The sequence below is a fragment of the Triturus cristatus genome, chromosome 1_2 (assembly GCF_964204655.1).
Source record: "Triturus cristatus chromosome 1_2, aTriCri1.1, whole genome shotgun sequence".
NCBI lineage: Eukaryota > Metazoa > Chordata > Amphibia > Caudata > Salamandridae > Triturus > Triturus cristatus.
In genome coordinates this window covers 628182589-628199696 of record NC_140580.1, presented here as the reverse complement: position 1 = coordinate 628199696, position 17108 = coordinate 628182589, and the positions used below count along the sequence as shown (strand labels likewise).

General features: G+C 40.5%; 1 protein-coding gene across 3 annotated transcripts in view; it reads left to right on the top strand.

Annotated features, from left to right (window-relative positions):
* GRID1 (glutamate ionotropic receptor delta type subunit 1) overlaps nt 1–17108 on the top strand; it is a 2258979-nt gene that overhangs the window by 1890526 nt on the left and 351345 nt on the right. For all 3 annotated transcript variants that reach the window (XM_085615050.1, XM_085615049.1, XM_085615053.1), the window contains exon 9: nt 13648–13749. In XM_085615050.1, the coding sequence (XP_085471176.1) occupies nt 13648–13749 (102 nt within the window). The remainder of the gene's footprint in view (nt 1–13647; nt 13750–17108) is intronic.

Here is a 17108-nt window from a genome sequence, read left to right as displayed (position 1 = left end):
AACAAACCCAATTTAGAAATAAAGTCGCCAACGATTAAATACTAAATCCATACACATATTTCTATTCACCACTTTATCAATAAAATCAAATAAACTACTGAAGTTCTGATTTTCCTTGATAGATAAATCATCACTATAGAAGTTCATTAAAGCCAACCCAAGTTTGGATCCCCATCTTAAATCAAAAACCTGCATGTTTTTCCCCTCAGTTATAAACATCTTTATGATACAGACCATGGAAACTTTAAACCAGGTAGCCAGAGCCCCTTTTGACAGGCCTGCAGCAGTTGGCAAAGCTGGCAAATTATAAACTCATGTACCCATCAAATAAAACGTCATGTAATGATCAAGGCTCTTGCAATAAAACAATATAACATTTACTAAATAAGGTGGACCAATCCACACTCTGTAATTTGGAAGATAGACCTCAAATGTTCCAAATCGGTAACTTTAAATTGGAATTAGAGCATAAAGTCTGCATAACTGGGTAGTCTGGTACAGAGTAAGGGGTAATGGTTGCACACAGTTGCTTGCCCTTTGGAGGTCCGCTGAATAAAGATGCAATCTCATGATAACTTTTGGCAGCCAGCAAATCCATGGTGCTAATTAATCCCAAAGGCAATACAGAGTTAGCTAAAACTGCAGGTGAGAAAGGGGGATTAGTAGTGTTGAAGCAATGTCAACCACGGGAGGTGCAAGAGGGACCAATTCATGGCTTTGATCCGGCTCCCTACTACACTGTCAGTTATTATCCTCCAAATCAGACAAGGCGATAAATCTTTTAGCATATAGAAATTGATTGCCATGACACAGCGTTAAAAATGGGCTATTACATGGATTATGTTGTGACAAGGAGGGATCCAGGTGACTTTAGATGAAGTCTTGGGGTAATTACTTTTTTAGGACTGGACAAAGCGTTCCTGCACTAGGTTAAGATATTATCTTACCCACAACATGCGACCACTGGAAGATTACAATAATACAATCCCATTGAGACTTCTTTGGCAGGGGTCCAACCACCTAACTCCTATCACAGCAGGGGCCAAACTGTGAACATTGGCCAACATCACCACATATGGACAAAAGTCTTTAGGCAGAGGAATCATTGGAAAAGGGGGCTGGATGACTATTGGTTGGGATCAAATGGTCGGGCCGGCATTTTCTTGAAATGGGATACTGTTCCCCCCCATAACAGATAATTCCAGAATTGGTTCCTGAACACCTCATGATACCACTGGGATTTGACCCAGTGGAGGAACTATGGGAATCAGGGGGGTTATGGGTTAAATTAGCATTAGATGGCTAACTAACAGCCCGTCATGCACCCCTCCCAAGATTGCTGAAACATTTTTTGATGAAAGCAAGGTGAACAGATTTGCCTCTAAAAGAATGCTAAGTCTCTCGCTCAAAGAGTAAAAAACGATGTCTGAGGTGGCCATGGTTCCACTCTTACTGCCCTGATTTGCAGATATTACAATTTCAGGCTCAAAAGTCCTAGACTTCTGCACTCATTTTCTATGTTTAACACACGGGCCAACTCCGGGTGACCGCTGGCCAACTTATGTATTGGTGGACCCCTCCCACACAGTTTCTGGTACATTAACTCGTACATTAACTGAGGAAGAGGAAGCAGGCCCACTAGATGAAGACTTACTCTGTGGTTGAGGACCCACAAATGTTCCAGTACTATCAGCAGGGAGGAATAGCCGCTGCTCTGCCAGGCCGATCTCTTTCGAGATAACACCTACTGTACGTGCTAAAAATCCATCAGCAGTTGTATGGCCATGATCCTGGGTTTGAGCAAAGGCAGTATTATGTTTCTCTAAAGTGCCTTTAGGACAAAAGAGACAGTAATAAGACCAGGTATCTATGCTTTGGGTGACCCAATAATTGATAAAACGCCTCATATTAAACAATGACCAGCTAGCCACATGGAACCGGCAGAAGGGCATGAAAAACTGCAGCTAACAAAGTACCTGAGAGACAAAATAATCCAACTGAAAGAATCAAGGAGGGTGGCCCAGCCTCTTCCCAGTGATTACAGCGAAAGACGGGCCTACCCTTCGTCCAGACTTCGCCGGGGCACAGCCCACTCAGATCCGGTGCACTGGGAGTCTCAAATTATGCGTGAAAGAATATGGCCCTGCCTCTACCTCCACCTCCTCCTTGACATCTGAAGTGATTTTTGGGCTTGTAGTCCCCAGAGGCTGTGTCTTCCATTCTATATTCAATTTACCACATGGGATGGGTGCTATATTTATAGAAAACTCATCTAAGTTCCTCCTGTGAGTTACGGCACTATTATACGATCAGACTTTCCTACAAAGGCATACAAAAAACGAGTAGGGCAATAAAGGGGATTTTCGGGATGTATCCTGTAATAGTTGCTGAGAGTGATGATGTAAAGTCCAGTCTAATTTCAGAGCAGCTATGAGACCATTTCATATAAGAGCATTCCTTAATATGTGCCTGGGGATACTGCTACAAATTGACAGCTCTAAAGACGAGAGGAGAAGCAGAAAAACACCTTTGTAACCTAGGTCTTGAGACTTCATATACTTTCCTAAACTATTCCTCAAAGTTAGCAAAGTCAGGAAACTAGCCATCAGACATCAGATTTACACAGGCGGATTTTCCCCCTAGTTTCATCATCTTACTGCATAAACATTTTACATATTGAAGAACTTTATAGTAATCAATCCTTTTCATACAGTTCCTTGACTACACTTGGAATCCCTTATAAATCCATTAAAAAAATTGTTTTAAATTTACGAAGCAGATTGCTCTGCCAGGTAATTTAGGGCCTCATGTAGGTAGCCAAATACCGGTCGGTAACGGCCGATTTTCGGTAATTATACCGTTACCGACCGGTATTTTGGCTTTTGAGATGTAGGGGGAGAATTTCTGTATTCGGAATTTACCGAATCGGTAAAATTACCGATTCGGTAATTTTACCGATTCGGTAAATTCCGAATACAGAAATGAGATGTAGGGGGACTGTGTGGTGTGTTTGGGGATTCGTTATTTACCACCAACTAATAGTTGGTGGTAAATGACGAATATGTGTGTAAATGCAATATTTTGCCCGTAGATGTGTGCAATGTGGCAGACACACATGCCCTCAGGGCATGTATGTGTGCCACATGTGCACACATGGCCGAATCAGGGGTGCAACAGGGTGTCAATGTGACACCCTGCCACCCTTGCATGTGCTCCCCCATTACCGAATCGGTATTTACCGATTCGGTAATGAGGCATACCTTCCCATCAATGGGAAGGTATGCCTCATTACCGAATCGGTAAATACCGATTCGGTAATTACCGAATTTTTCCGAATCGGTAATATTTACCGACCAATTACCTACATAGCATTTACCACTTCATAAATACCGAATCGGTATGATTCGGTATTTATGAAGTGGTAAATGCCAGCCCACCTACATGAGGCCCTTAGTCTTAAATATCTAATACCTAAATGCAAGCTGTATTGTGCAGTGGGTTGGACTATTGCTTTTGTGGTATTAATATTAAGGCCAAGGTGTTGACACATGAACATCATAGCACTATAAGTTCAATAACCATTGTCTATAATCAAAAAATCAGTTATTTACTGCCCACATTTAGATCTCGTTCTCAAGAGAGTATTTGCAAATACATCACTTCTTCATACAAATATTGTCAGAAAGGTTCAAAAGTTTCTTAAGTACACTCTGTTGAAAATGAAATGTGTGGATCATAATTATTGTTGTGGACATATATAGAGGAAATTCATAGTGTGTTCGTACTCTCTCTGTGATGTGTACATTGATGATCTTCACCAGTATCAGATGTCAGTGTGGGAGTATTTATTTTATAAGCATGCAATCTTGTGACCTTTATTGAGAAGCTTGTTATCTAGAGCTAGATTTATGAATAGTTGGCCACAAATTACTAGTTGCAATGTGTGACCAGTAAAGAATTTTACAAAGTGAGCTACATACTAATAGGCTCATTTGTAAAATTCTGAATTGTAGTGTGTCTCAATCCAACGTCCCTCAGAAATTTTAATGAGGTAGGTGGCAAGCTGTGGCTCACTGCGATTGAAGGCCATGATACAGATGGTCTGTCAGGACAACAAGGGACACCCTACTCACAAGGAACCAGGGTACGTACGCTATAACCAGAAACAGTGGTTCCTGTGGAAAGGAAGGATGTCAAAAAACGTAATACTGGTAAGTTCAGAATATTTAAATACATGAATATTTACAGTAGATTCAATATAGGTGCATAGTGTCCCCAAGTGAACATGGAACATAGAACTCATAACACTGTGCGTGACATTTTGTGACATAGAAAAAAGGTTTCCATAATGACAAAGTCGACCAATGATTTAGTACAAGATGAACCCAGGCATCTAATATAATTATTGAGACTGGTAAATGGTTCACTTTCAATATTGTCAACTGCGTTTCAACCCCATTAGCTGTAAGGGGTATCCTCAGGACCTATCAATGCAGGGCCATCTGAGGGAGGATTAGACTGTCCAAGTGATAATAGTGCTCCCAAGAGAAGTGAAGCTAGGAAAAAGGGGGGTAATCACATGGAACCCCATCCGGGAACCCAGTGAGGGGAAGGCAGTCTTCAGAGAGGGCTGTATACAATGACCAGCTTCTTGTTTCAAATACCACAGCAATCCGTGTAGGCAATATTCTATGGTACACGATGAAAACACAGCCAATGTGTGTCGTATAAATGTGTTTTGTGGATGCGGCACGATTGCAGCAGGAATGATTCTGGGGAGCCTGCAGCCGCTACGCGTCAGGAAAAGGAGACCAGTTGAGTCCGTCTCCTTTGTACTTTATGATACAGATGGTGGCCTGCAAGGAGACCACCATGTCTGTGATCCTTTTAAACAAATAACTCTTTTTGTTGCTAAATGCAGTCCATTTTCCTTAATGTAACTAGGGCTGCATTTCATAGTCAATATTTTTTGGGTTTGTTTTTGCTTGTTTGAGAGTGGTCAGTGGTCAGTGTGCATTGCATATTCCATTCACAAAGGAGAAGGAATTCCAAGACAATCCCTTCCTTTTTCCAAATACATTACCATTTCCTTTCAGGTGTCGGTAAAATGTAAATGTTTTGTGGCTGGATTTTGGTTGCAAAATAGTGATAATTATGGTGCAGATTTGGCATTAGGAAGGAACACTTACAATATGCCTCTTCCAGATACCGAATTAGAATACATGTGAGATCCCTTTTTAGGAGTCAGGAAAACATTTCATACTTCTAGAATGGGATTAATACATAGTAAAAAAATATTTTACAGTCGCAAATGAGGAATTGGAAAGCTTCTATCCAATAAAATGCTTAGTGTTTCTGCCGCTAAGTACAATAACTCAGTAAATAATGACTAATCCTTGATTGCAATAGTAACCTTTTAATAGGGATCCTGCACAAAAAAGTATGATGACAGACTACACTATATAAAAACCAAAGTGCATATATTATGTTTAAAGTGGTGTTTCTGCTTTCCTTCATTTTGTTGATAATATGCAATTTAAATTATACCTCATGCTCCCATGTATACCTTCTATTATGAATATAACTATATCTATACCTTAGTTGTATATTGGGTTATTTGAGCCTATCTTCTGAATTAAAGATAAGCTGTTGACTAATTCCTGTTTTACTTAATATGATTTCATAGACACGCAGAGGGCCTTTACATCAAATCATTGTGCATATTATTGGCACATAAGAAAGCAGAGCACGTCTCTTTCTCAAGTGCAATGCAGAATTAATGTACATAATTATAGAGCTAACATTTTAGAAACTAATTTGCTAATATCATGCGAAATGACGGAAGAGGAGCAGGAAACAGGAAACTGTACTGAGACACTTTATCAAGACTATATACATCTTTCTCCATAGTAGTGATTGATATATGTCTTAAAACCGTACATTACATTAACCATTTTCAATATTTGGTATTTCAAAATCCATACAGTTCTTGACCACTCAGATTGAACTTAAGTTTCCATTACAGATCAGTGAGCAGTTATTAGTAGACAAGAAGAAATTAGCATCATTTTAATTGTCTGGTACTAGGTTGTCCCTTAGAAGCAATTTACACTAGTGAAAAGCTATTGACTCACAACTGGCTATAGGAACACTGCATGTAAGAGAGATACACCAATTGATTAATGAAAGTAGTTCTTTTGGGGAATTCCCTCATTCCCAGCAATACTATTGTCAATGTACCTCAATTTATGAAAGCAACAGATGTCTGTGCACGTGCCCAATCATATACTGACAAGAAATTAACACCATCCTTTTTTCTTCACCTAGAAAATATTTTTCCAAAGAAATATCATCCACATCTGTTTTGTAATCATTTCAAACCCCCTTTCACACATACTATACCCTTTTTTGAAACTACCAATTGGCTATAATTCACAAGAATGAATCCATACATTTTTGACAAACATGAATGGGCATTGCGTTTAACTTTATTTTGCACTAGATCACCATTCACTGCTAGGACCTCCGGGCAGGAACAGGACCAGGCTGCAAACCTAAATGCCATATTTGCAGTTTTCGCCATACCCTTTATGCTTTGCAAAGCAGAGATGATCCTCCCACACCTGTGCCATAAATTGCTTTCCAGGCACCACGTAGATATGGTGATGTGAGATTGCTTCTGTACCCAATAATATAGTAGACACTAAGGGGCAGATTTACAAGCCCCTTGCGCCAACTTTACGCCGCTGTTGCGTCACTTCTGTGACACAGCGGCGTCGTAAACAATGCGCCACGATGCAACATATTTACAATGTGATGCATCTAGAGAGATGCGTCACGTTGTAAAGCCCTGAGCTACATTATCCCTGCGTCAGGTATAAAGTATGCAGGGTGGGCGTTCCGTCGCAAGGAAGCCTCGCAAAAGTAACGCAGTGAAATCTAGATTTCACTGTCACTTTTACAACACCACTGCGTCAAAACCTTGCGGCTGCTTGAAACAGGCATAAGGAGTGACGCATCATGATGGGACTAGGCATTCCTAACCATTGCTGGAGTTGCGTCGTGCTTACGACACGACTCCAACAATGCGTTGCCTTTCGGACAAAAGATCCGTCACGCATCTCTCCATCCCTGCGCCACGGTGCGCCGCATTGTAAATGCGGCGAATACATGGTGGCGCATGGCTATTTTTCCGTCACGCAAATTAACTGGCGCATCTCTGCATATTAGCGCCAGTTCTTGTAAATCTGCCCTTAGATTTCTGAGGGAGACACGGACAACCATAAAGAGATCCAAGTCAGATGCCTGACCTGGCTCCAAGAGTCAAAGCACAAGCCCAGTCAGCAAAATATGTAATTCAGGCAACAAATGTCATGAAAACAATGATGATTATTTTAAAATGTAAAAAATATTTTGAAAATATTTTAGTTTTTCATTTAAGTGCATTTGATTATATTGCTGAATCGAGTGACATTTACTGAAAGTAATATTTTATTAAACATGAATCATTGAAGAATGCACGCCCTGATGACGTTGCCATGGGTTACCAAAAATATGTCAGTTTGTCTTGTACTCTATTTATATAGCCAATACTGTTCTCAAATGTAAAGCTCAATTACTTTACATTCACCATATATAAGTGAGGGTTTTGTATAGCACAGATCCTGTACTAAATCACTTCGCTGTGCTGTCAAACCTGATGGCTAAGGAAAAGTATCCACACTAAAGTAAAGCAATAAGCCTTGGATTACACAATTTGGTGAAACTGGGATTTGACCTCAGGATTACATATTGTGTAGTTTAAAGACAGTAGAGTTCCATCCATCTTTTTTCTATTTAAAACCAAAGTTCAGTGCTTGGTGGTCAGTTATCATTATTCAATTAGTTTTAGTGTATGTTGGGGGACCAACCGTCCGTAAAATTCACGAACTGCCCGTTATTTGGGCCTCTTGTCCGTTGTCCATGAGGATTTCTTTCACAGACGCCTTTTGTCCGTAATTTCACACTTTGGAGTGAGCTGTCCCCCGGCAAGCAGCCTGAGAGTTCTGTAACCCTCACTGCAGGGCTCCTGCTGTGATCTTAAGTGCGTTCAGCAGTCTCTCCCCAACTTGACACAGGTTGCTATCGGCTCATTATCATTCTGTATGTCGACCTAATTATCACATATAGAGTGATAATGGGCCTCTCTGCTCAGTAACAGCATTTGCAAGGCATCCTCCTGCCAGAGCCCAGGGCATGGCAAACTCCTTTTGTTTATGGGCTCCTGTCACCTCACCAGGGGCTAAGCTCTGGGGAGGTGTAGGTTTCATTTTGGAGCATGTTACCCAGGTGCATCCACTGTTAGCCTCTTTAGCCTCTTACACTGTCACACAAGCAGTGATAATGGTACAAATACAATTGTCCTTTATTATTTATTTATTTTGCTCCAATAGTGCAAAGTTCTGCATTTGTGCTGTTATTATTTTAATGTTTACCCTGCCCCAGCCCGAGCTCCCTTAGCTTGTACACATCACATCAGTAGTGGTTCGCAATGGTTGATTTCTGGTTCTCCCAGCACCCGTAGTCAGAACCCTTTGTGATGCCTAATTGTGGATGTGCGGAAAAAGGTTTCAAGGTGAGGTCCCCTCCCATGCAACCCGTTGATTTCTTGAGTAGGCCATGGGAAAAGATTGGTGTTGATCTGGATGGCCCTTTCAACTTACTTCCTGTGTCCTCTAGGTTTGCTGTGGTCGCCATTAACTACTACTCCAAATGACCTGAAATTTGGTTCATGAGTGAGCCTACCTCCAAGAACATCATTCATTTTCTTAAAGACGTCTTCTTAAGAGAAGGGTTCCTTCGTCTATTGTTTCAGACAATGGTGTACAATTCGTCAGCTCTGAGTTTCAAAGTTTTCTCTTACAAGAGGAGAAGTGTGGCTCAATGGTTAGAGCGGCAGACCCTGATGCAGAGTTCTGGCCCGGGACCAGAGATCAATCCCCCGCCTCGGCGGGTCTTGGATTCAATTTCCTCAGACCTGATAATTCTCGCCTCGGTACCTATTCTAATCATGGGTCCCACGCTGCAACTCTGGGCAATAGCATGCTTAGTCTCCACAACGGCCCCAGCAGCGCTGGGATGCCTGGCTTCACCAGCGGTGTGAGTAAAAGCGCCAGGATACCCCCCCGTTGGGGGTGGCAGTGCGCTATACAAGTACATACACATTTACAAGGGGGAATTGTGCACCACAAGAGTTCGCTTTACCACCCCCAAGCCAACGGGCTGGTTGAGCGCATGAAAAGAGGTTTGAACAATTGCGCACAAATAGCTATTGCCAGCAAGTGTGTGGTACAAAATGCTGTACGTTTGATACTTTGTTTTTACCGCACTACTCCTCATTCTTCCACTAGGATTTCGCCTTTTGAACATTTGAGGGGAAGGATGCCCTCCTCCAAAGTTTTCCCAGGTTGGATGTCCAAGTGGGTCAAGATGAATGTCATGGATGATGTGGATGAGTTTGTTAGATCAAATGTTAACAAGGCTCAAGAACAACAAAAAACCTATTTTGATGATATGAAAAAAGCTGTGTCCCTTAAAATCTGTATGGGTAATGTGGTGCGCATCAAAAGTCCCATCCACACGCCCATGGGACGATTTAAGTTCTACGATACTTACTACAACATCCCCTTGGGCTGATTGATCGGATCATGTGTTTTTTTTCAATGGGGTAGAGGGGGCATGTAAGATCTTCAGCTTTGATCTTTTTCTTAATTCTTTTTTTTTTAACTTACAAACGCAGGTGTTTAAGTTTCACTTGCACACCCAACAGATGCAGTGCAAGGTTATCTCAACCTAATATAAACTTATTTTGACTTGTGCTAGTGGTCTATTTACTTATGTAATATTGTGACCGCCTCTGATGTGTCTGTAAAACTTACATTTTGTCCCAAATTATGTCCTGAATTTTGACCTTTTAGCCTGAACTTTTGTCCTGAATTTTGACCCTTCGTCCTGAATAGTTACACTCACTGTCCTGAATTTGCACCCATGCCAGTTGGTCACCCTAAGTGTATGGAGTTCAGTAAATACACTTATCTCTGCTTAATTCAAACTGACACTATAAACATATATAGACATGTGCAGTCAAAAGGTTTTAAGGTGTGATTTTCTTTTTCGAATCTTGAGATAGACAAACACAGCATCAGAAAATGCCAGTCTTAAATCATACTGCACTTTATACATATCTCTTTGAAGAGCTGTAACCCAAGGAGCAAACTCTATGGATGCTCCAAAACCTCTTGTTTTTTACTAATTAGTTAATTGAGTTCATTGAGGTGTTGAGCTTCTTCTAAAATTTTTCTTTTTTTCAAGTCAGTGAGCCAGAAGTAACATTCATGGGAGACTGATGCTTAAGGGCATGATGGGCATTTCCCTGCCATCATTGGGGAGGAGGAGAATAAAATTCGAGCAGCTTAGCACAACGAGCTAGCTACCAGATGTTGGTGATGTTTAAGCCTAGATTGTTTTAATTCTTTGAATGCAGAATTGGTGCTAGGAAAAAAAAGCCCTGTACATGCCCTAGTCGAGAAAGCTCTGGCACTGGAGAGACAAGCCAGGGCAGTGACATCACAGTGATTGGCAAGGCTAGGTTAAGCAGTGATGACTAGGGTTGCTTTTAAGCATTTACTTCTGTGGTGGCCTGGTGGGGGCGGGGGGCAGCAGAACTCCTTTGTAGCAAGGCCGGACTGGGAACCGAAACCGGCCCTTGCAAACTTCTCGGCTGGCCCCCGGGAGAGTGGGTGGGGGGTGCGGCCAAGCTGTTTGCTAGGGCCCGTTTCGGCCGATTTTGTTACGGGGTACCGATATTGCTGGCTCCCAATAACAAAAATGCCCCCCCCCCCCCCCGGGGACCCAAAACTGGCACTCACTCTGGTGGCACACCGGGAAAACGCCCGGTGCCTGCTACGGCCAGTCCGGCCCTGCTTTCTAGCAAAGGTATAGCAGACTGATGAGTTGAAGGAAGGAGTGGTGGTGACTAGCTTAGTGAGGTCTCCGCCTCCTCGAATATCAGCCAATATTTGGTTAAACTTTCTAAAGCTAAGGGGCAGGCTTCAGAAAGAGGCCACCATTCTGAATTTCAGTTTCTATTGATCCAGGTGCATTGAAGAGCAAGCATGTTGTCTTGTATGTTGAGGAACAGCCCTCCATATTACCCGGGCTCAGTCGACTCCAGTGTGTGGTTTTATTACACCTTTATTTACTTTTAAAACTGTATCCACTAAATGGGTTAGTGCCTAGCATGCACTGCTAGTTCAGCAGATGTAAGCCACCCCTGACTTCAGCAACACCCACCAGTTGATTGGTGTTTATTGTTGCTGCAGTCCAACACTTTCAATGAAAAACAGGCTAACATTTTTCAGCTGTGCTGGGAACTCACACTAACGGTAGAAAAATAGGGTGAAACTGTTTTTACAACCAAGTTAAGCAGATATGGAAACGTGAAACCGAAAGTGCAGCTTCATTGCTGTTTTCAAGTCCTTAATAGGAAATCCGAGCACAGAGAAAAACAGAATCTGTAAAGATATGCATGTTTCACATTTAAAGTGCATCTTGAAGTTCTGGCCGCAGCACTTTCAAATTTCGCCAGCCCCCTCTGGTAACATTAACATAAAATAGCATCTACTGCTTTCCCCAACTCTTTTGGCTCTTCTGACTTGACAAACAGAAGGATTTTAGGAGAAGCTCAACAGGTCAGTGACCACAATTAAAGTATTACCAATGCTACGAGGCCTTGCAGCACCCACAGAGTTTCCTCCTCAGGTTACAGAGTTTCAAGGAGACCTAGATGATTTGTAGAATGACTTTAGACATGTTCTGTTTGCCAATGTTTAATCTTCACCCTGCTCCAAAATCTGGAGGTGGGATAAACTCCTCTGTTCCTGCCCCAGTTACTATGCCCTTGTCTGTACCGAATTCACCTGGAGGAGGACACAAACAAATGCAAGCCCTACAAGGCCCATACATGCCAATTATTACATTTGTATTCGCACTTTTAAGATAGTCATGAGAATGTAAATTTATATTTTGCCACTCATATATTTTGTAATCCATTGAATACTGTGATGTAACAAAGGATATTTCTTTCACATGCCTGCATTATAGCTTCCCCTGACAAAACACTGCATCTGTGAATCTTAGGGGAAGAGCTGCGCCAAGGACATTTATTGCATTGGTCTGGGAAAGTAGGATGTAAAGGAATCTATGCCTGTTAAATAACCATACAAAAATTACATTGAGGTCAGATACGTCGCTGCAATATAAGCTGAGCCCATGCAGTACATTTCACACCCACGCAAAACAGTTTTGTGAATGGAAGTGTACACAGAATCTGCTTATTTTCTGATCCATAGTATCGCTGATTGAAAACCACTTTTGTGATTCTGCCCCAGTGAGTGCAAATTGGATGTGAAGAATGATTCAATTCCCAGTTACCATGTTAACCCCAATTGCAGTTAGGCCAGTAATCCTGTATCCAGTGCAAATTTAGAAGCCAGTTGCACATTGTACTTGGCTCTGGAGTTTGCTTCCATGATTTGTAGCAGCTTACACCTTTCACAAACTGTCAGTAAAGAATTAGTGTGATTCTGTTTGGCCCCTCCAGAGGCCCTTCCAGAGGAAATCGCACACAAATTTAGCAAAATCCTCAGTCCTTGAAAATGAACTGGAAAATAAGGTGCCTATTGAGCATCCAACAATCATCACGCTTTAAGCATAAGTAAATAGATGTTCAATTTGCCTAGGTGATTTAACATTAGGTGTTTTGAAGGTATCTAGCTTCCTAATGTCAACCCATCGCAGTGTTGGACTGGCTTGTCAGCAGTGGCGAAGAGAGGGGTTTTAGGAGCGGTGGACTCCCCCTGCTCTTACATGAGTTTGACGCGGGGCGGTACAGGCAGGGACCGCCATGGACGGAAAACTGCCTAGATGCACCGCTGCCTGTCAGACACTGTGGTACAGCCCGATGGGCCAGCTTGAAAGGGCCATTTTGTGGGAAGGTCTTTGGACATAAAAAACATCCCACATACTGGCCATTTCAAGACTGCAGGTTTGGCAGTGGCAAAGTGCCCAACAGGCCAGCTCCTGGTCCCTCCCCTCAAAACCATCATCTTCCTGCCCTTAGACATAAACCTAACATTGTGGAAAAGCCACAATTCTCTCAGGTATTTCATGGATGTAGGACGCAGTTTGAATGTGTGCATATTCAGAAACCATGAACCTGGATCTGCATTTTGAAATAACAGATGATGCCTTTTAAGCACTTAGGTACACAAATGTGCTGTACGTCACCTACATCATGCCGTACAATGAAAAGAAACTCGCGGTGACTTGTGAAATACTTTCATCTTCTTGTGGACATGAAAGTGACAAAAGATAGTTACATTAAATTATATCATAAAAATGCAAACACAAGTGTGGGCATTGCATGGACTGCCCTTTGGTAAAGCTAGTCCAAATACCTATCTATCGAACTGCAATTTCCTAATGTCCAACATACAAACTTTGTACAAAAATGACATTAGCATCTGATATTGCTTACAGAAATTAGTTGTTTTTGCATCTGTGCTTGTGATTTTATGTAAATATTGACACATTTTTTTTCACTTTCAGTTAGCAACATGGGACTCTTCAAGGGGCTTGAACGGGAGTCTGCAGGAGACGCAGCTAAACAACGATTTGCAAGGACTGACACTCAAAGTAGTGACTGTTTTGGTATGGTCGTGATTTATTATATTTTCTGTCTAGTCATGTCTTATATATGTGTATGTTCTTTAAATGGATTAATTTTCGGGCTAGATGAAATGAAATTTTGAACCTTCACCCTTGAACTTTCTACTTTGCCCAGATGGTTAGGTTTTCTGAGCATATTAGTTAAGCACAGAATATTTTTTTGTGAAAAGGCATGAGAGAACAAGGGGCCCACTTAAACATTTCTACTCAACCAGATGGTCTTTCTAGCTGCTTGTGAGGTAAGAGGAAGGAATCAATCACAAATTTAGTTCAATACAATATAACCAATATAGTCACACAATAATCTACTCGACAACTAAAGCTGAGATTAGTAAGGTTTAATTTTAAATTCAGAAATAGATTGATATATGTCAATCTTAACATCACAGTATAGAAATACAGAACAAACAGAATTAATACAAACCTCCTGAAGAGATTTACCCTATATAACAAAAGGCATACAACCAATTCTGTTATGACGATGCAAGTAATCAGGAACAAGACCTGAGTATTAACTTGTATCAAATGATTCTCAAAGGTAAGCATGAATACGCTATATCTCTCCCTACACTGCCTTAAAGGGTCAACCCTAAACTAAGAAATATTGAATAGAATGAAATTTAGAAAGGTGTCAGCTGATAGAGACTTCAGTGGAAGAAACTCCAACCAAGGGTCAAGTAGCATGAAGCCACTCATAGCAGAAGCAGAAGTCTGTACCTCATGAAATCCTAAGATGTCTCACTGACCCTCACTATGTTACAGCAATTAGTTGCCCTCAAGGTAAGTCATGTGTTTGTCTCCAGTACCTTTACACGATTCCAGCACAAATTGGTTACTGGCACCACCTTTCCCACATCGATAAGCTGCTACCTCATGTATGCTTGGCTATTCTTCTCCTCCTCAATTAGAACTCGCCTCCTTGCTCATTACTGCAATTCTTCTTGCCAAGATCCATCTTGTCATACCTCGTTATCTAGCTAAAACAAAAAACCTTCTTTCTAGCTAACAAGGCTTTGTCTGCACCTGCAGTAGAACAATAATACAAGCAAATACACTCTACATTGAAAGTTAAATATGAATTATTATTAGACTTTAAACGTCAGCTCATACTGACAGTTCTCAAGGTCCAAGAATTATGTCAACTTAATAGTGCGCATTGATTACAAATACGTGCACATTTCTACATAAATAGCAAATGCAACTTCTTACTGCATGAATAAATTGCAAATGTTAATAATATATAATTTCATATACATCAACATGAATATCATTTCTTGCTAAACGTATAAATGCCTAAACATTTGTCAACATGTTCCCTTTATTTCACCAGCTTCACAATGAGACACATCTAAACATTAACGTCTCCTAAAATATTGATATGTTAATGTTACAAAGACCTTCATTAATCACATACAATACCCCACCTTTTCTTAGTAACATTAATCACACAGAAAATATATTTGCATGCTGAGTACACATGATTATGAAGCACTCCTACAGTATCTTCGGATAGGATCAAAATTGCACTGCTCTAATCGCCCCTCTGATGGCATATCAAGCCATCACATAATCTCTTAATTTTATCTTTTGATTTTATCAGATGAACCAATCTAGACCCTTGTTGTGGCAATTGTCTTTCATCTGAATTCCTCCAAAGATTTCATTTCTTTGTATCAATCACTCTGATTCTTCTCCATCTCTATATCTTCTCTTTTACAGGATAATCCTATCTTTGCCATATATCTCCTGTACACTTTCACTGTCAATATTACAACCACAACACAAAGAGCAGTGATCAATAGAGGCTTCAAGATGGATCCAAATATACTACTTCCCAAGTTCGCAAACTCTCTACCTATAGCACTAAATATGTTTCTAACTGAATCCCAAACACCTGTGGTTGCCAATCCACTCTATTCCCTTTACATGTCAGTAATATTATTTATATATACCTGTAAATCCTTACTTGCATCTTGTATATAAGTACAAAATTGTTAAACCTTCAACATCCGGCAGACTCTGCCTTCTTTTGCGAGCAGAATCTCTAAAGCTAATCGCTCCAGCAAAACCATAGCCATAATAGCAACCATTTCAGTATTTTACAAGCAATAGAGCTCCAGCAGTATTAGTGGATAACTTACCAACTACAGTAGATAACTTTCTAGTCTTAATGTCATTCGGTATCACCTCTACATTTGATATTCTAGTATCAAAAATAGCTCCCACAATTTCTCCAAACACTACCTTCTCGTTTGGACCAAAATTTTTCTTCCCAAACTGGATGATAAAAATTTTCTAAATGATAGATCTTTGGAAATACTACTCCTACACAACATGTAAGATTCCATTTATTGGGCAATTTGAAATAAGTATTTTTCGCTCAAAATAAGCTCCAGTAATCACAGGATCGCCACCATCCAAAAACAACTTCCAAGATCCTCTGATCTCAAAGGTATGATCACATTTATTCTTCCCTAGAAAAATAGAATCATATTCAATTTTATCATTTGGTGTGCACAACTTTCCTTGGTGTTGCCATTCTAATGTCAATGCTCCTTTCTTCCCTGCTGTCTGATGATCCTTTTCTTCTTCTGATCAAATGGGAAAATGTGTCTCTTTAGTTCCATTAGTCTTTACTACTCTATAGATACCTTCTACTTGATTTAAGAATTTAATTTCAGTGTCCGTGAGAACATAGGTTAAATTGCGCCTATTTGCATAAGCAGTGTCTAATGTTTTAACCGGGTCAAAATATCTCCTGGCAGTTTCAGTAAACTAAGCATATGAATGTCTATTCAAGTGTTTGAATAGAAGATAAAAATAAATATAAAAGAACTAAATCATAATTAGAATTATAGTACTGGAAATGACCCTTTCCATAGAAAAGACTCAGCAGTAAACTATAAATGATACCATGTGTCAATGGTATCTGATGGTAAGTAATGCCTTCAGCTACTGAAGGAGGTTACTGCATACAAGCATAGCAATATCTGACTTCCATTGTATCGATATACGCATAAAGCAACCTAGTGTAAGAGTTTAATGTGTAATCTCCTCTAGATAAATGTACGTGTATATCCTGCTCTCTTAATGAGTATAAATCTCCATCTATGTTGTGTGATGATATCCACTTAGGATATGTTCCTCTTCTCCAGTGCTAGTGTATTCTGAATATAATCATACAAGCAGTATCATTAACCTCAAAACTATAATTGTTATTAGTACACCTATTATGTTTGTACATCTATGATTATATTTATTAGTTTCCATACCATTTGGACTCAGACCAGGTTGGTAGAGAAGTAGCAGCAATAGAATCTTTTCTGCCTGTCTCCACCTGG